At 46.4% G+C, this 19197-nt stretch overlaps 2 protein-coding genes across 2 annotated transcripts; one reads left to right on the top strand and one right to left on the bottom strand.

The window, feature by feature from the left end:
* Positions 1–2595: 2595 nt before the first annotated feature.
* Positions 2596–3582, top strand: LOC123094488 (zinc finger protein KNUCKLES). The gene has a single exon (XM_044516479.1). It carries the CDS (start codon positions 2731–2733, stop codon positions 3406–3408), a length of 678 nt encoding a protein of 225 aa, XP_044372414.1. The 5' UTR covers positions 2596–2730; the 3' UTR covers positions 3409–3582.
* Positions 3583–12798: 9216 nt separating this feature from the next.
* LOC123091130 (cyclin-A3-1) lies at positions 12799–15010 on the bottom strand. Its single transcript, XM_044512533.1, has 8 exons — positions 14537–15010; positions 14214–14446; positions 14049–14124; positions 13871–13947; positions 13731–13764; positions 13474–13623; positions 13251–13385; positions 12799–13163 (listed from the first exon to the last, which is right to left on the bottom strand). Exons 1-8 carry the CDS (start codon positions 14873–14875, stop codon positions 13092–13094), a joined length of 1116 nt encoding a protein of 371 aa, XP_044368468.1. The 5' UTR covers positions 14876–15010; the 3' UTR covers positions 12799–13091.
* Positions 15011–19197: the final 4187 nt, after the last annotated feature.

Raw genomic sequence — 19197 nt, 5'->3', positions numbered from 1 at the left:
TGTTTTTTATTTTAGTGTATTTATTTTGGAATGAGCTAAGCTTGTATTGAGTGAAATTAGAAATGAGCTAAAATAATTTTGAAATTAGTTTTGTAATGGATGAAATATAGTATTTCAATAGAATTTTTGAGTGAAATGTTTTAAAACATGTGAAATATGCTTATTGAAATGATTGGAATTAATTTTTAGATGAGTGAAATATCAGTTTCGTGAGCACACAGTGAAAATAGTTTTGAAATATATCTTTTGTAATGAGTGTAACAGGTATTTTGAAACGAGTGAAATATAGTATTTCAATTGAATGAATGTAATGTGTTTTCTGGAATGAGTGAAATTAATGTGTTTTTTAGTGAAATAATTTTACTGAAACTGAAAAATTAAATTTGTGAGGATGAATAAACAAATATTCAAAAGAAACCTATTTCAAAAGAAATAGCAAGAACAAACCTATTTCGTAAGAAATATGTGAAATAAACCTATTTTATAAGAAATGTGGTGAAATATATTTAGTGAAATGATTGAAATCAATTTTTATATGAGTGAAATATCAGTTTCACAAGCGCGCACTGTTTTGAAATATATGTTTTGTAATGGGCGGACAAGGTTTTTTGAAACAAGTGAAACATCGTTTTTTCAATTTAGTGAGTGTAATGTGTTTTCTGAATGAATGAAATCTATCTTTCGTAAATGAGTGTAATGTGTTTTCTAAAATGAGTGAAATCTATCATTTGAGTGAAATGTGAAACTGACTGGAAGGTTTTCCAAAACTAGTGAAATGTGAAACTGACTGAAATGCTTTCTCTAAAATGAGTGAAACGATAAAATTCAAACTAGCCAAAGTGCATCCAAGATTTATCTTGTTTTTAATGTCTTGTCGCGCTGAATTCCAAAATATAAAATATTTCAAAAATGGATATTTAGTTCAAAAGTTATCAACATTTTAAAATATGGCATGGAAAATAAAATGCAAGTATTCAGTACGTGCATGCAACTCGTTCATCTGCTCTCTCTTTCTCTCTCTCTCTCTGACCCTACCGCCTGACAAAAGGTACTGTTGTGGACCCGTCCAAACCTTGTATGTGTGTTTGTATAAGATTCGTATTGCTAAAAAGGAGAAACAAAAGCATAGTGGAGTCTACCAGCCACACCAATCTCAAAGCGATGTTTATGGTAGATTCTCCACAGGTGCCTCCCGCCACCGGTAGAAAAACTTATTCGGGGGAGACACGGTTCTTTAGTTGTTGTCGTGCTCACTATCCTTATTCATGGACTTTTTCTTTTGTGTTTGTCGTAACAAAATAATATAAAATTTGGAACTTCGCAAGCCAAAAATAACAAAATGCTACATCCATGGAAACTGTACGAACGTAAGCTTCCTAATGAACTAACTAAATGCCAACCAGTACGTAACTTTCGTAAGTGTAGCAAAGCTCGTCAAAGATTATCACAGATTATTGCATATCAAAGATCAACGGTAATGAAAAGTACTGAAGAAATCTAAAAAAGAGATTCAATGGTACATAAAACCGACCACGTCACATGGCCCAGCAATCAAATCACCGTGGTTTAATTAGCGTAAACGTTATGCAACCAGAGCAGAGCAGGGTGCCATCAGGCTGGTCATAGTGGGAGTAACATAGATAGTAACTTAGATGCCACATAAGCAAAAATGATGAGGTGGCAAGTAGTTAATGAGGAGAGAGGCAAATAGAGTAACATAATATGTTACCATCACATAGCGCTTCCCAATGCAAAATGAGTCTACAAAATAATAAATGAAGACATCTATGTTACCACATATATGATACTACCCACTATGAAGGTAGTAACATAGGCTAGTAACATATGCATGTTACTAGTCTAAGTTATTCTTCACTATAACCAGCCTCAGTTGCGTCATTGCGTGGTACTTTGGGTACTCCTTGCTTCATGCTAATGCGTTGGAAGAGATTACCCCCCGCATGGCTTATCTTGTCGAATCTCGAGACCTAAACCCAATCATCTCAATATCCGGAGGTCCGATCGGATTGGAAGTTATCCTGATTAGGCATCTGAAACCGTGAAATCCAGAACAACAGATAGTGTAGTCTCTCTTCAAAGAAGATCACCCCATGCCATGCACCACTAGTCAAGCGACACCTACCCACCGAAACCAAGCAACCTTGTCGCCGAAACTCCATGCATGCTAGTACCATCTCTCGAAAGGAAAAGGCACCGCTAGGCCGCTAGCTACAGTGGCGCGGTCACAACAACTCACGACTCGATCAATCACAAAGACACTACGAGTGTACGTACGTACGTACGTACTCCTACACAGCTAGCATAGCAACAGCATGAACCTAGATGCTACCTAGCTATGGAAGGTGCCCAGGTGGGCATGGCAAGCATAGGACTAGGACTCGAGAAGGTGACGTGAGCACGCACTGCTCCAGATCCTGATGTGAAAGGAAGAAGAAAGAAGAGATATTACATGCAAGTGGAAGAGAGATTAGAGTTGTCTAATGCTCCGGCCTGATTGGATTCCTCACAAAGACCATCCACAAGCCTTGTCCCGGATGCCGGCCGGATCCCCTCTATAAAGCACGCGCCGCGAACCGGAAGCAGGCGCCAGACACATAGCGCAACCAGAGCTATCGCGGCTGGCACTAGTGCGTGGCCTGCGCCAACCAACTAAGCGCAGGGTCGCCGTCGGCAGGAAGACCCAAGAAACACTAGCTTCTGGCTAGTTGCATGCAGGATCGGGGTATGGAGCAAACGGAAGAGGCGGTGAGCGCGAGCCCGGCGCGGATGCTTACCGCCGCCGCCGAGCAGCAGGGCGACGCGGCGACGTGGCTCAACCTCACGCTGGGCGTGAACTGCTCACAGCCGGCGGAGGAGGACTCCTCGTCGTACTCGGACGAAGAGCCGGCGGCCAAGCACAAGCAGGAGCACCCGCCGACGCCTCCTCCGGCTGCCGCGGCAGCGCCGACGCCGCCCCACAAGGTGTTCTCGTGCAACTTCTGCATGAGGAAGTTCTTCAGCTCGCAGGCGCTGGGCGGACACCAGAACGCGCACAAGCGGGAGCGCAGCGCGGCCAAGCGCTCGTCGTCGCTGTCCTACCACCACGCGCACCACCAGCGGATGGTCATGGCCGGCCTGCCGCTCGAGGCGCACGCCGCGATCGTGCGCGTCCTCAGGGTCAACCCGGCGAGCTCGGCGATCAACAAGCCGGCCCGGCAAGAGGCCACGGCGCCGAGGCTCCACGATGGCGTGGTTGGCCCGTGGCCGCCGCTCGTCTACGAGGAGGTGCTCGGCTCCACGTCGTGGCCGGGGAGCTTCAGAATGAGGACGCAGACGGAGCCACCTACCTCGGAACAGCAGCTGCTGCCAGAGCAAACTAAGAAGATGGATTTGAGCCTTAGGCTGTGAATCGGTGATAGATCGTAAGTAGATGGTGATCGTAGACGCGCGTAGAGTTAGCAAGCTTCTTCTGTTAATTAATTTGATTTGACCAGTAATATATAAGTAATATCGAATGTACAATTCTCGAGCTTGCGCTTGTTCTAAATAGTTATTCGTCAAGGAAGAAATTACCTGTCGTCAGTCAAGCCTACATGCATCTTCAGACATTTTCACCGAAAACCAGTAGTACAGTTTGGGTACGTAAAAGTTTTCCTGAGTAGTTTTGAAAGTTGGACTTGACAATTCAGCAACCTCCCCTCACTATGCTTAACCGACGTGGGGCACTAGTACCTACAAAAGTCAGGAAGAATCATTCTCTCAGTTTATGCTTCTTTGGTGCATCCTCTATTGCTAAATAACTACAGCTCACTATAGCAAGTCATGTACTATGTAATTATAAGTTATGTTTTTCACTAATCTATCCTTGCAACCGTACTACCTCAGCAAATTATTCGTGTGAGACATAAGTTAAAAAAATTCTATTAATTTTCATAGTCACTAGCGCTTGTTGTAAATAGTTATTCAAGAAATTACCTGTCGTTCAAGAAATTAATTTTTGTCTTCGAGCTTGCGCTTGTTTTAAATAGTTATCCAAGAAATTACCTGTCGTCACTCGTCAGATAAGCCTACATCTACATGCATGCATCTCCAGACATTTTCACCGAAAATCAGTAGTCATTTTAAAAGTGTTTTTCTTTTTTACGAGGGTAAAAGAGTTTTATTCCATATTCATAGGGCTACAATCTAATGGCAAAAGCTCCTCAATACAAGGAGGGCCCTGCCAAGCCATACAGCAGTAGTGCTCTCTGTACGACTATACATAGCCAAACGATCTGCTACCCTATTCTGTTCTCGCTTAATTTTCAAAGGAATAAACTCTCTTTCACCCATAAGAAGACGAATCTCAGCAACTAAATGACCATAAGCCGACCGGGAAAGACTTTCGCCGGTCAAAGACAAAAGAGCTTGGACAGAATCAGATTGAACAATGATCGGCAAGTCGCAATGCTGGATTGCTAGTGCCATCCCTTGCATTATTGCATGTAGTTCCGCCTCCAAAGCATCATTGCAGTTGAAGATACACCGGTAAGCTGCAAATATGACAGACCCATCAACTCTTCTAAGTATCATACCTGCAGCTGCTGATCCATCTGATGGTGAGAACGATCCATCGACCGATAAGGCCGCATGGCCTTCCACAGGACGAGGCCATGGTAACTGCATTGTCGTACCGGGCGGCTTGGCCGGCTCATCACCAAGCATTGGCATCTTCCCCTTTATGATATCCTCTGTAGAGTATCTCCTGGCCAAATGTAACGATTGCATATAACTTTGCAGATAACCTGCCGTAGCAGTCGGACTTGGTACATCTTTACCATGCGCCATATCAGACCTCAATGTCCATATCCTCCATATTAACATTATAGTGCAGTCCCGCATACCATCATTGCAGTTCATCAGAATATTCAGAAGCCACTCCCTTCCTGTATCTCGAAGCAGTTGATGATCAGGGAGATTCCAAACTGAACGCAATTGCGTCCACACTGCCCGAGCATACTCACAAGTAACCAACGCATGGAAGCTGGTCTCCTTTTCTGAACCACAGAGAGGGCATGTATCACGCGCGGATATGTGTCTATATTTCTTGCAAGAATTTGTTGCGGGTGCTCCTGACACCACTTTCCACGCCATGATTCTCATCTTGAGTGGTACCCGCGCATCCCACACCCGTCTCCAGATCGACCTGTGTCCGCTTGGGTTAGAGCTAGACGCGCTCATCGAATTTGACAATTGGTATTCTCTTGCGAGGTGATAAGCGCTCTTAACAGTGAACAAACCACTCTTTTCTGGAAACCAAGCCAAAAAATCCTGCCCCCGCCTCGATGACGTCCGGATCTTCACAATTTCGCGAATGTCCATATCCCAGAAATATTGTCTCAACATTTGCATATTCCATGCACCAGATTCATCCAAGAAATCTGCAACCCAGTTGTGTCTACAATTTCTTTTTGGGGTGATCGGTTTGAAGTCATGCTTCCTTGGAATCCAGGGATCCCGCCAAGTCGTAATTAACGAACCATCACCCACAGGCCATATAAGCCCCCTTTTCAACAGATCAAGCCCATGCATGATGCCCTTCCACACAGCCGACGAACTAGAAGGAAAGACTGTATCAAGCAAGTTACCATTGGGGTAATATTTGGACCGAAAATCAGTAGTCATTTTAAAAGTGTTTTGTTCTTCTGCCGGATGCGAAAATGTGTAGTTAATAATGTTTTCTTGAGTAGTTTTAAAGTTGGACTTGACAATTCAGCCAGCAACATCCGCTCATATGCTTATCCGAGGCGGCACTAGAGTCAAGAAGAGTCAGTCTCTCAGTTTATGCTTCTTTGGGGCATCCTCTATTGCTAAATAACTATAGCTCACTATATTTTTAATTCAGTGTCCGGGCGCATCTGCACCTAGTAAACAGTAAATTCAGCAAATACTAAAAAAAAATCAGAAACTTTCATAGGTGAAATCGTTCCCGTGTGTGATGTTCGTGCAAAATTTTAACTTATTCAGACATCCGAGGAGCTCATAGAAAAAAACAGAACACAAAAAAACAAAAATGGGCCTGCCCAATCTTGGGCGCCTTTTACGAACCTCCGACTATTTGCCGCAACATGCCGCAAATAAGGTTTTTCCAGCTGTGTGGGCAGGAAAATGAGTGGGCTGGCTTCACCGGGCCACAGAGCATGCGGACCATGTATGAAAACTGCATTTTATTTTCCAGGACGCACAGAAGTTTAGTACCACTTCGGATAGAAAAAAAATCAATGGTGAACGGATGAAAAAATCCGAGAAACACACCTTACTTTATTTTGTTATTTTATTGAACACGGTACACACGCAAGCGCTCATACATATGCGCGTACATTCATCCTTATGAACACACACGCGCATCCTACCCCTATGAGCACATTCGAGAGACTGAGCCGACATATCATCTTGAGATTTACGAAGTCACCGTAGGCACCTCGTCGTCGACGGAAACATCTCCAACCACTGAATGCGCGGCGACGCCGAAAATCCTAAAATAAATTCAGGAATAATGCCAGCACCAGGACTTAAACCCTGGTGGGATAGGATACTACTGTCCCTCTAACCATCCAACCACAGGTTGGCTCACTTGCACCTTGCTTTATTAGTAGGTATAGATAAGTCTTTTTAACTAATCTATCCATGCACCCATACCATCTTAGCAAATTATTCGTGTAAGACATAAGTTAAATTGTTCGCATTAATTTTCATATGATCACGGATGGTGTATGTGTTGGACACTTGAAGCAAATATATGTACTTTATTCTTCACATTTTGTTAAAAGGATGATATTATGTTAACTTTAATTCAAAAGTGTTTTCCCTTTTTATACGTCATTTTGTCACATATGCTTCATACATTTTCTTATTTTTAAAATATAAACCGAGAACACTCTTACACTTACTTTTGCATTAGCTTCAGTTGTTTTTATAACACATATTTGCACATTTATTTTAACAAGGTTCCCGCAACAATGCATGAAGGTATCATCTAGTATAAAAAATGTGTGTGCACTCTAGCATAAAAGTGTTGATGGTTGTGTAAAAGTTAAACATTTTAGTTATTACCCAGTAATATGGAGGTTTCGCATATCTGTAAATTTGTGAAGCGGTCCCTTAGCTATCGATACCTTGAAAACCCCAAGAACTTGATGCCGTTATCTATTTATTTATTTTAAAAACTACTTTATGTAGATTAAAAACATAACAGTTGTGGTTTCAAAACAAAATAACAACCGCAGTTTTAAAATGAAGACCCTGCGAGATATAAAAATAAAACTCCCCATCACCCACGAGCAGTCAGTGATGAGATCAATCCGTGCGAGGACAATGCTGCCGCGAAAAAAGATCCACTAGAACCGCCTTGAGGACTCCACCCAGGGAATCATTCTTGAAGTTTTGAAGCCACTTGAACCACCAAGGATGTCCGTATCTGATGTCTATAAATTTGCCTTGGTCGTGGCGGCTTGCGAAGGAACATTCTTTCGGATAGAGGGGAACTCCATCCAAGAGGAAAACCAACACATCACACATTCAAATTGAAGATTCAACCGACTAAGACCAACCTCCATGCATTCCCCATTGGTTGCTAAAAGGACAACACCAGAAATGGGATAGGACTAAGGGGGCTCGTTCACTGAAGAGGTCGCCGCCGCCTCGTATCCCTCCCCTGAACACCCTTATACCTAGCTATAGGACCCCAAGGCTAGATCTAAGCTCGTCCACCGCCACTCGATACCATGGAGGGTGTCGAAGACGAGGGGGAGCCTGTCTAGCTAGGGGGGAGTGGAGGAACCAAAAATTTCTCCTATTAGCTAGATTTCTAACTTGATACCCTTATCAGTAAAAGGTTATTGGGTCATTGGGTGATAACTTGATCCATAGTATGACACATCATGATGATGTCATAAATTGGTGTTTGATCATTTATAAGTATAAGAAAAAATTCATCAAAACATACCTTATACGCAAACTAAAGCTTTGTCAAGACAAGCAAATAGATCATTGGTTAAATACATAGTATAGGAAATCCCTCCATCATGGTTAGACGGGAGCACAGTGGACCACACCACGTGATCTCCCTTCTTATAGTGGCCCACGCCCATTTATCCTTTTTTCTCATTTTACTGAAGTTCTCAAAATTGAAAGTTCGGAATTTGTGGAGGTTCAAGTTTTTTAAAGTCATTTTTCAGCTTTCTAAACGTTTGAATTTTCAGAAAGTACAACAAAATCAAAGAAAATTAAGGTTTTTTGAGATTTAAAAGTTAGAAGCTCGGAAGTTTGAATTCCCTAAAGCTCAAAATGGAAGTTTCTGAAAGTTCAAAACTATTATAGTTGGCACACAACTTTCTGAAAGTTTATACATGGATATCCGACACCTACCAAAAATGAAAAGTTCGGCCACATGTGACTTTCTAAAGTTGGAAGACAAGCCTATCGGAATTTGAACGCACACCTCTTTGCTAGCAAATGCCTGCCAGATAACCTGGCCCCATGGTATGTATTGAGAATTGTGAAATTTAGAAAGACTCTTTATGATGACAAGCATTTCATTGGTTCAGCATGCGTGCAAGGGAGAATCATGCAACTGTGATGCATCCATTTCATGTCATCAATGTTGTAGCGGTGCTTAGAAGGGGTGTGATTTCAGTCCCTCGAAATCATGTGGCACATGAGAGGGTCGTGTTAGTTAGCAAATTATGTAGTCAGTATGCAATAAAAAGTTGCATTGTAGTCCTTAGTGCTTAGTGGCCATGTGTGGAGGTCAAAAATAAGATCTCATATCGAGATCTCTAAAAGCAAAAAATACTGGGAAACATGAGTAAGAATTCCTTTCATTATCACTCAACATATTTGTGGAACGGGGCAAAATAATTTTATAGTTGTGGTTAGCTCGAATTCATAAAGACACGACCAGATTGGAAGCGGACGATCTGCACAACCAAAACAGCATAGGCTCACCAATCTTGATCTAGTCAACCACAAAGATCAAACTAAAAAAGAGATAGAGCCCAGGCACTTTGTTCATGTGTGTGATGCCATCTCCGCTATCGAGACATCACCACCTACTACAAAACTAAAATTACAATGTGGGTGAAGATCTGGAGTTTCCCATGTTCTCTATAATCGGATCGGTGTGGAGGCGAGTGTAATCCATGATAAATGACACAAGAATGCCATCTCTCTTCTGACGACTCGATCTTCACTCCGACTCTTCTTCGCGTGTGTTAATTTAGGTTACTAGACGAGCTATTGCACAAGGCTTGCTCTACAACGCTCTGTGACACAATGTCAGGATGACACATAAAGAGATCACTATATAGGTCGGACAAGTATTATCGCTCACTGCTTGTTTCAGTGCTACCGTGTATCGGTTTTTTACCGATTTTATTTGGTTTTTTTAGTTTTAAGGGTTCACAGTCTGTTTTTCCAACAATTTCCGTGAAACCATGAATATAATATTTTAAAGTGAACATTTTAAAAATTGTGAATATTTTCCCAAATTTGAGAAAAACATTATTTAGTGAAAAAATAATAATTTTTTGTGAACATTTTGAAAATTAAACCTTGAAGAAAACAAAATAAAATACAAAAATATATGAATTAAAAAGAACGAATAGATCAACACATCATCAGTGAACGAAAAGAAAATGCATCAAACGACGCTTGTGCGTGGCTAGGCCCTACTTCTGCAATAGTAGTAGAATGAGCCCACGGCCCAGTTCCCTTTACGCACACGTGCAAACAGACTCTCTTCGCTCCAAAAGAAACAATCTCGGTAGTCGGTACGCCGCCACCCAGTTCGCAGCCGCCGCCAGTGGTTTCAGGAAGGAAGGAGGTACTCAGAGCATCTTCAGCCGCGTCCCCAACACGCCCTTCAGGGCGATTTTTTTTACGCCAACGCCGGAAAACCCCACTCGCGCCCCCAAGAAGTCGAAACGCCGGCTCGGCCCATTTTTGGGTCCGGCGATCCCAGGCCAAACCCAGTGCACTCGGGGTGCTCGGAGGCTCCGGCGAAAGGGAAAACCACGCCTGGGCCACACTGTCAGGCGAAAAAGTTAAGACAAATCGTCCAGATTCACCCCCCACCCCCGCATGCTCTGTCGCCACCCTGTCGATCCCAGCGCCGCCCACCGCCCACCACCGCTAGATAGGCCATTTCCCACCGGAAAAGAGAGAAGCCTTCCTGGGCGAGTTTTCCGGTGCTCCGGTCGCGCATGGCGGGATACCGGCGGTTGTGCGCCCACCAGGTGTTCGGCGATTCGTCTGCTCGGCGATGGACTCGGACGACTAGGAGGCGCTCGCGGCGCTGCTGGAGGAGGAAGCCGATGCCGACGTCCAGGACGAGGAGCATCTCATGGCCCTCATCGCCCTGGCCGGCATGCTCATGAGCAATGAAAAGCCGCGGGGATGTGGCTCGGCGCCGGGGCGGCTGAAAGCAAAGAACCGGCATCTTCTGGAAGGCTATTGCATACTCTATGCCGACTACTTCGTCAATGCTCCACTGCACAGCGACAAAGTATTTCTACGTCGTTATCTGATGAGCCAAAAGCTTTTCCTCGGGATCGTGAATTTCATCCGTGACTTCGACAGCTACTTCAAGTGCAAGAAGGATTGCACCGGCAAATTTGGATTCACCTCAATCTAGAAGTGCACGACAGCTATGAGGATGCTTGCATATGGAGCTTCCGGTGATTCACTCGACGACTATGGGCGCATGACCGAGTCCACGACCATTGAGTGTTTCTACAAGTTCTGCAGGGTAATGGTGGCAATGTTCGGACCGCAATACTTGCGATCACCCAATGTTGAAGACATTGCTCGGATCCTAGCACAGAATGCAGCAAGAGGATTTCCTGGGATGCTTGGAAGCATCGACTGCATGCATTGGAAATGAAAAAACTGTCCATTTGCTTGGCAGGGGATGTACAAAGGCGCCAAAGGCGGTTGCAATGTGGTACTTGAGGCGGTAGCCACACAACACCTCTGGATTTGGCACTCCTTTGGTATGCCGGGAACTCACAATGACATCAACGTGCTACAGTGCTCCCCTATCTTTGCCAAGCTTGTTGAAGGTGATTCTCCTCCGGTGAACTTCGAGGCCAATGGACGGCACTACAACAAGTGATACTACCTAGCAGATGTCATCTATCCGAGATGGTCTACATTTGTGAAGACTATCTCAAACCCTGTGCCAGGAGGCAAGAACTCCCACTTTGCGAAGATTTAGGTGGCTTGTAGGAAGGATGTTGAGCGGGCATTTGGTGTGCTCCAATCTCGATTTGTTGTTGTCCGGTACCCCGCTCAGACCTGGTCGAAAGATCAAATGTGGGAGATCATGAGTTAGGATGTCATCTTGCACAACATGATCATTGAGAGCGAGCGGAAGAGCCAGTGTTTAACACTGAACCATATTACAGGCAGGGTCCTCTAGCCCAAGTTGATCACCAGCTACCGGCAACCTGGACGGCCTTCCTCAATATGCGTCAAGAGATCTGAGACCCACAGGTGCATCAACAACTGCAACAGGATCTGGTGGAGCACCTATGGAGACTCAAGGGCAACGTCTAGCTCGACGTGTGATGAAATATGAGTTTTTATTTGTTGAACTATAAAATTTGTACTAAACTATTTGTTGTTGAACTATTTAATTTGTATTGAACTATTTGTTGTTGAACTATTTATTGAACTATATGATTTTTATTGATTTTTTGTGATGTGATAAAAAATAACTTCTGTTGGATTTGCGCCGAAACGCGGTGATTATGGGCCGATTTGCGCCGATAACATGCCGATTTTGCGTCAATAATGGGCTGAAAAGCAGGCAAATTTGCACTATCGGCGCCTACGCCGTCCAGTCGGCGGCTGCGAACCCAATCGCCCCCAAACCGATTTTATCACCGGTCCGTCCCAGGCAGCGATTTTTAAGCCTCCTAGGGGCGGAACGGTTGGAGATGCTCTCCATACTCATGGCCGACACCATGGCTCGTCACAAAGACTAGCTCCTACCTTTGTTGCTTATTACTGGCTAGTCACACAGACTAGCTCCTACCCTATTTTTGATACAATCTGAGGCCTTGCTGTCTCAGGTACCCATTTTCTGTAATTTTGAAGGCAATCGCAACACAAAATTCATGAGCGGTGGAAGTCAGGTAGAGAACTCATGGATGGGCCTACATGCCAATGGCTCTCTTTCTTCATTCACGTTTGTAGCTTACACTCTGAAATCTGAAGTAACATAAACACTGCACTGAAGACAGACAGATAGATGAACCTTCCTCCTTCAAGTCATGGTATCTCTGTCTCCGTTGAAAGGGTCACAAGGTTACCAATGAACACAGGCAAATCATGAGGAATGCATCAGCAATTGAGCTAATCAATGACAGGCTCACAGCTGAGCTGCTTGACGAGGCATCACTATACTTCATACACTTGCACTTGTTTGTTTTCAGGGTAGAACATTCAGGCCAACATTAGTCCAAAGAATCTGTTTATCAAGCTACAAAACCATAGACTAATCAAGACTCGACTTACGGTGCACTGCAGCATGCCAAACTACAGAAATGTACTGTATATTGATGGGTGTCAATATGATCGATTAGCCAATGCATACTGGACAACAGATCCCTTATTTTTATACACCTTATTTTTACCGATGCTCTAGAGTGACCCATGAAAGACCCATGAAAGCATGTCAATGGAAAATAACAATAGCAAAAAAAAACCTAAAAACCAGGGAACCAACCATTGCACTTCTGGGTCTGACCCAATAAATAAAGGCATTAGACTGTTGTTTTTAAGAAAGAAAAACGGCATCAGAGTGTAATGTATAGGTATGATACACAGGTACAGGTCTCAACTTGCTTCGCCTCCTACCAAGCTAATTTGTAATAATTTAACTCCGAAAGCGCCTAGCTGAGGTTTGTGACATTGCCAGCACCTAAGGATCTGTGACCACCCTAACTGGACTGACAAAGCCACTCCTGAACTTCACTCATCATGTATCACGCTCGAGGAAACCTCAGAGGGTGTTGATTTGATCTCACTGCAGCAGCACCAAGGAACACCTACTCCTTGAGGTCTTCAAAGTATGATGCAGGGATCCCGACAGGAGGTAGCAATGCAGATACACCCTTGAACTGTTCCAGAGGATATTGCACAGTTAGACCAACAGCAGAATCATGCAAGTGATCATAGGTAAAATGGGGCTGCTGATGCATGCTTACCCTGTGTTGCTTGTATTTGTCCCGGATTGCATTCCACGATTGCCCTTTCCTGCTGAGCTGCAGGTCATGTATGGCCGTGATGCAGTCCTTCAGCTCGGATGCCCTGTACCCGGTTACTGATTGCAACTTCTTGCTCTGCAACCACGCAAAACAAAAATGAGATGCCATTTCAAAGCAGATGGTTCAGAAGCAGAGCTTTGAATGGCATGGAACTGTTTCATACCCAAGGGTTGGAGTCTGGATTAAGGGTCAGCCGTGCAACGAACACCGCTGAAGCTGCAGCGGCTGATGGCAAGAACCGGACACAGCCATAATCCAAAAGGCTCAGCTCGGTGAGATAGCTGCCCATGAACTCCAGCAACAGGCTAGGATACTGCAGAAAAAATCACGAGCTGAGTGAGACAACAAAGCACATGATGAACATCAACCAATTTAACAGCAGTATTGCTCAAAGGTAGTATGAGAGTAATGGACCATTACCTTCTTCTCTTCTTGGCCAGATTTGATGAACATCCTGCAAATAGGAAAGGAAGCAAACAGAACACAAGACTTAGGAACACATTCATAGCAACAAACAGGGTTGGCAACGGCAATTCAGAACAATTTGGTTTGTGATGTACCTTAGGAAGGTCTTAGCGGTAGGATTGCCCATCTCAAACTTGAGATTGTTTAGTATATCCCTCTCCATCTTAACAAGCTGCACATGCCCACAAGAACCAGATCAGCACTCTAAGCTAACATCGACCAATTGCAAGATCTAACACAGATGAACCAAGCAAGCAAGAGAAGAACACGCACCTCCTGCTTCATGTAGGTGTTGTCTGTGATGTAGCAGAAGTCCTCCACATTTGGGGGGCTGATCTCCTCGTACTTACTGGATCCACACAACGGATCTAAAGTCAGGCTCATATCTTGATTTAACTGAACACTCTGCACAGAAATGGGGACAAAACGGGGGCTTACGAGGCAATGAGCATGGCCGAGACGCCGAGGAGCTGCAGCTTCTGACGGTTGAGGGAGTTGGCCGAGAGGAAGCGGTCGATGTAGGAGACGGTGAGGTAGAGCGTGTCGGAGACGAGCTTGTACTCCTCGGCCACCTCGACAAGCCAGTCGACGAGGATGCCGCGCATATTGGGGGTGACGTCCACCTGCACCCTCTCGATGTAATCCGCCGCCGGCCGCCGTCTCGCCTGGACCTGTAACGCAGTCACACAGCTCATCAGAACCTTGCGACGAACGAGGAAATTAATTAAACCGAGATGTGACCGGGGAAGAATGGCGCGTACCTCCATAGATCGGAGGTAGGAGTAGATGTCGGACGCGTACGGAGCGCAGAGCTGCGGGTCGCCGGTCTCGTCGGCCGCGCCGGGCGCCGGCTTGGGCGCGGGGAGGGACAGGGAAGACACGGACCTCTTCTTGGGCTTGGCGACTTGGGACGAGGACTTCTTGGGCTTAGTTTGCGGCTGGGGGGCGCCGTTGGGGAGCGTGGGGATCTCGCTGAGCGCGACGCGCTTGCGCTTGGCGGCGACGGCGACGGCGGTGACGGCGGCGGCGCGCTTGGCGGATGCGCGGGTGGTGCGGGGCGCGGCGGCGGCGGCGTAGGCGGAGTTCTCCTTGTCGGCCATCGGGCGGCTGCTCCTCCTCCGACTCCGGGCGCGGCGGGGCGGCGAGGGTAGGCGGGCGGCGGCGGAGGGCGGGAGGAGGAGGGGCCGGAGGTAGAGGAGGAGGAGTGTGGCAGGCTCGGGCGGAGGCGATTATGTAGGAGGAGGAGGCGGGGGGAATTGAAATGGAGGGAGGGGAGGCCGCCATTGGCTTTTGGATTCGAAGGTTTGGGGGGGAAGCGGCGCAGCGATTTAGAAATTCGTTCGCCGATCTGGCGAGGATTAGGAGGGAAATTTGTTTTCGGAGGGCGTGGAAACTTGAATCGTTTTGAACGGAGGCGGGGAAGGGAGTAGCGGGCGAGGAGCGGAGCGCGCGCGAATCGTTTTTTGTTTTGAGAGTGTGTCTGTCTGTCCGGGAGAGATTTTAATTTAATTGAGAAAGTGGTACGGCGTGGCGCAGGCGGGCTGTATGATTCGTTTTCGTTTTCGTTTCCGTTTTTGGGATTTGCGCGTGCCGGCGCCGGCGCGGGACGGGCCCGCGGAGCAGCGGGCGCCCGTTTTGGAGTCGTTTTTCGCTGCTCTCTTTTGGCTGCTGCTGATGATGCCGAGGACGTGCTTGCTTTTGCTGACTCAGCTTTGCCACCGGGGAGTTTGGAACAAAATTACCAGCCACGGAGGTCGCCGCGTGTCCCTCCCTGCGGGTGACGTGGGCCCAGCCACGGAGGCAACTGCGCCAAGCGGAGGCGCGGATCATCGTTGTCTGACGCGCCATGGTGGCGAGTGGTGGCTTGACGTGTGTCGTCGACGCGAGAAGGCGCAAGTGGCGAAGGAGCTGGGTCGCAGCTGTCGGGCGGTCAGATCTGGTCGTTTGTCGGCTGGTGGATGGAGGGTTGGGCGCCACTCGAAACGTGCTACGATGCAGCGTCTTGCGCTAGTTGCTGCAGCGTTTGGCTGTTGGAGGCAGTAGTAGGGGGGTGTTAGATGTTGTCGGTGGTTTCCTCCCTTCAGAAGGCGTGTCCACGTCCAGCTCATTTGAGTTGCAGCGTCGTCCAGCATGTGTAGTGCTGAAGAAGACTCGAGCAGACCAAATCCAACGTGTGTAGTCATGTTCTTGTGCGGGTGGTGCAGGCCGCTCAGTTTTGGCTTGGATTTCACCCAGTTCCATCGTGTGGCGGTGTGGGCCGTCAAGATCGATTCTCTCTTGGCCTTTCATGCGCGATGTGGTGCGAATTATCGCCCAAATCATCGCACGGAGGTAGAGGATGGCCAGATCTGGCATGGCTCGTCCAGGTCCTGTGTGCGCCGGTGTAAACATGTCTTGTTGGCGTGTGACCGCCGAGTTCCTGCGTGCGTCGGTGAACGGTCCATTTTCTGGTAGTGTGTGTTTGATCTCGTTCTGCCCAATGGCGCTGAGTGGCATCGGATCTTGGAATTGTTGGCGGGAGTCTTGGTTTCGAATGAAAATCTTGCATCGACCATGCCGCTGCCAACAGTAACGGCGTCCACGAATGTTGTCTTCCTCCTTAGTGGTACCATTTTCGAGCCGATTGCCTTTTGTACCTCATGGCGTGAGATCTTCGGGTGAAAACCCTAATATTAGGATTTGCCAGATCCGGTGATGGCGGTGTCCTCAACATCGTTTTCCTACTTGGAGGCACCACCTTGAAGATCCCGATGATGGATTCCGATAGTGTGCACGATTGATGGCAGGGCTTGGGTTTGTGGTGGCGTCGATGGAGTCCTTCTTCCTCTTCTTCCTTTTTTGTTGCCTTTTTGCAGTGCTTTCCTCCTTTTGAAGGAGTTCTTGTAATGCATCTTTCTTATCAAATGGATTCCACAATCCTCCTGCCAACATTTTTAAAGAACGGGCACAAAACATGGAGCCATTTCAAGGCGAGAGTGGATGTGCTCGTTCTTTTCAAAAGAATGATAGACGTGTTCTAGTTTTCGCGTAAAGAAAATAATATGAAAAAACTACTACTCTTCGGACATGTGCATAGGAAACTTGACTATGACTAGCCAAATATATGTTGTATTATATATGATGAAAAGTATATGTTTTAAACTCCATCCGCATATGAATCCACGAATATGCTTTTGATGACATATAACATGTATTTGGTTGGTCAAATCAACAACACAAAAATAGGCAAACGCCATACGCATCCTTCCAGGGAGAGTGTATTTGTTTACAAAAAATATCATGAGAATAGTTTGCTATGTAATGCTACAACATGAAGGGGCAATATTATAGCATCGTCGTATCAGACTCATGTAAGAATAACATGATATTAAAAACATGATGCCACTAGTAGGTCGTCAGTCGAATGAATGTAGTCGTCAACACAAGAGAGGACCAAGTGGTGGACAACGATGGTGAAGGGGGCAATTATTACATAGGTGAAGCGCGGTTTTAGGCGCACAGAGGCAAAGGTGGCAGACAGGGGCGTGGGGCTAACCTCATTTGAGGATTTTGGTGTGAAGGACAAGCCAGGCGAAAAATCTACATTTCGGCTTGGAATGGGCTTTCCAGGTTTTCTCCGTCTCAAACTTACGATAGGCCTATAAATTGCATTGTGTAGGCTGAGCTGGAAGAATATTGTCCAGACTCACACTAGTGCTAGGCAATGGAATCCGGACGCTCGTGGTCGAGGATGGTCGCCGTGATGATAGAAGAGAGGGCCACAAATTCTCGCAATTGCTCAGGTGTGTTTAAGCTTGCGACATAATGGATCCAGTTGTCATCACACATCTCACAATGCACTATCATGTTCTTACGAGTTGCAATGGTGAAGAGAAGAGGGCAGCTTCCGGAGAGTGCACCGTCCCCAATACAATTGGCATGCCAGAAGGAGGTCTTATTCCCATCATAGATGGTGATGGTAGTGGAGGCCCGGGAGAAGGCCATGTCAGTCTTGTCACAGGGAAGTTGGGAGCCCATCCACGACTTGTCCAGGTCGCTCCACTGCAACCAAGGCCACCTCAATCTCAGGCCCCTTCCAAATCTTTCCAGATATGCGACCCCAAGCTCACCAAGCAACTTTGGACGGTAGATGGTCTCCCAATTCACCAGCAAGTGCTCAGCCTTCGTGTTTTCAGCATCGTCGCCACACCAAATAAATCCTCTCATGATCTTGTCCACATTGTTACGAGCCCATTTGGGCAAAGGAATGGTTGTCGAGTGGAATGTCATTGTTGTTGCAAGAACGGCCTTAGCCAAAGTGATCCTTCCATGTTGAGAAATGTTCTTCTCCTTACACCCTGGAAATCTACCATGGATCTTTTCGATGAGAGGCTAAAGGTGAATCTTCCTTAAGTGACGCAACTGCAGAGGTAGGCCTAGGTATCGACTTGGGAAAGCCTCCATCTTTCCCGAGAATGCAGTCATGATGTTGTCCAGATCAATGCCCTCGTAGCGGAGTCGATGGGAGGCTGAAGTTGAATCTTCCTTAAGCGGTGCAAGTGCAAATATAGGCCCAAGTATCAAACTAGGAAAGCCTCCATCTTGCCCAAGAATGCAGTCGTGATGTGTTGGGAAACGTAGCATGCAATTTCAAAAAAAATCCTACGCCCATGCAAGATCTATCTAGGAGATGCATAGCAACGAGAGGGGAGAGTGTGTTCACGTACCCTCGTAGACCGAAAGCGGAAGCGTTAACTCAACGCATTTGATGTAGTAGAACGTATTCTCGACTCAACCGATCAAGTATCGAACGTACGACATCTCCGAGTTCTGCACACGTTCAGCTCGATGACGTCCCTCAAACTCTTGATACAGTAGAGTGTCGATGGAGTCGATGAGTTCTGTCAGCACGACGGCGTGATGACGGTGTCGGTGATGCGATCGTGCAGGGCTTCGCCTAAGCACTACGATGATATTATCAAAGGCGTAAACGGTGGAGGGGGCACCGCACATGGCTAAGGCAATTGTTCTACCTTTGGGGTGCCCCCCGCCCCCGTATATAAAGGAGGGGAGGAGGAGGCCGGCCACCAAGGGGCGCACCATGGGGGGAGTCGTACTAGGACTCCACTCCTAGTAGGATTTTCCCTCCCCCCTCTCTTTCCTTCTTACGGAATGGGCCTCTTTCCGTGATGATACGTGTTTGTCACAGTAGGTCGCGTTTTTTGTCATGCATGTACATCCATGACAAATTTATGACAGAATCAAGATAGTCATACATGTGCTGTCGTAGAAGTGTTCCATGACATTACCAAAATTATCATCACGGAAGTGTCCACTTCCATGATGATAAATCGCGCGCCACAAAAGTGCTTTCGTCAAGGGTGACCGACATGTGGCATCCACCGTAACGAAACACCGTTAAGCTATCGGGTCGGGTTTTGGA

The sequence above is a fragment of the Triticum aestivum genome, chromosome 4B, assembly GCF_018294505.1.
Source record: "Triticum aestivum cultivar Chinese Spring chromosome 4B, IWGSC CS RefSeq v2.1, whole genome shotgun sequence".
NCBI lineage: Eukaryota > Viridiplantae > Streptophyta > Magnoliopsida > Poales > Poaceae > Triticum > Triticum aestivum.
The sequence above is the reverse complement of the archived record's forward strand: the minus strand, read 5'-3'. Positions and strand labels throughout refer to the sequence as shown.

Excerpts from the sequence above, each read along its gene's own strand:
- LOC123094488 (XM_044516479.1), top strand. The coding sequence starts at position 2,731 with ATGCAGGATCGGGGTATGGAGCAAACGGAAGAGGCGGTGAGCGCGAGC.
- LOC123091130 (XM_044512533.1), bottom strand. The coding sequence starts at position 14,875 with ATGGCCGACAAGGAGAACTCCGCCTACGCCGCCGCCGCCGCGCCCCGC. Across the intron at positions 13,948-14,048 it reads ACACCTACATGAAGCAGGAG|CTTGTTAAGATGGAGAGGGA; the intron begins GTGCGTGTTCTT and ends GGGCATGTGCAG. Across the intron at positions 13,765-13,870 it reads ACCGCTAAGACCTTCCTAAG|GATGTTCATCAAATCTGGCC; the intron begins GTACATCACAAA and ends TCCTATTTGCAG.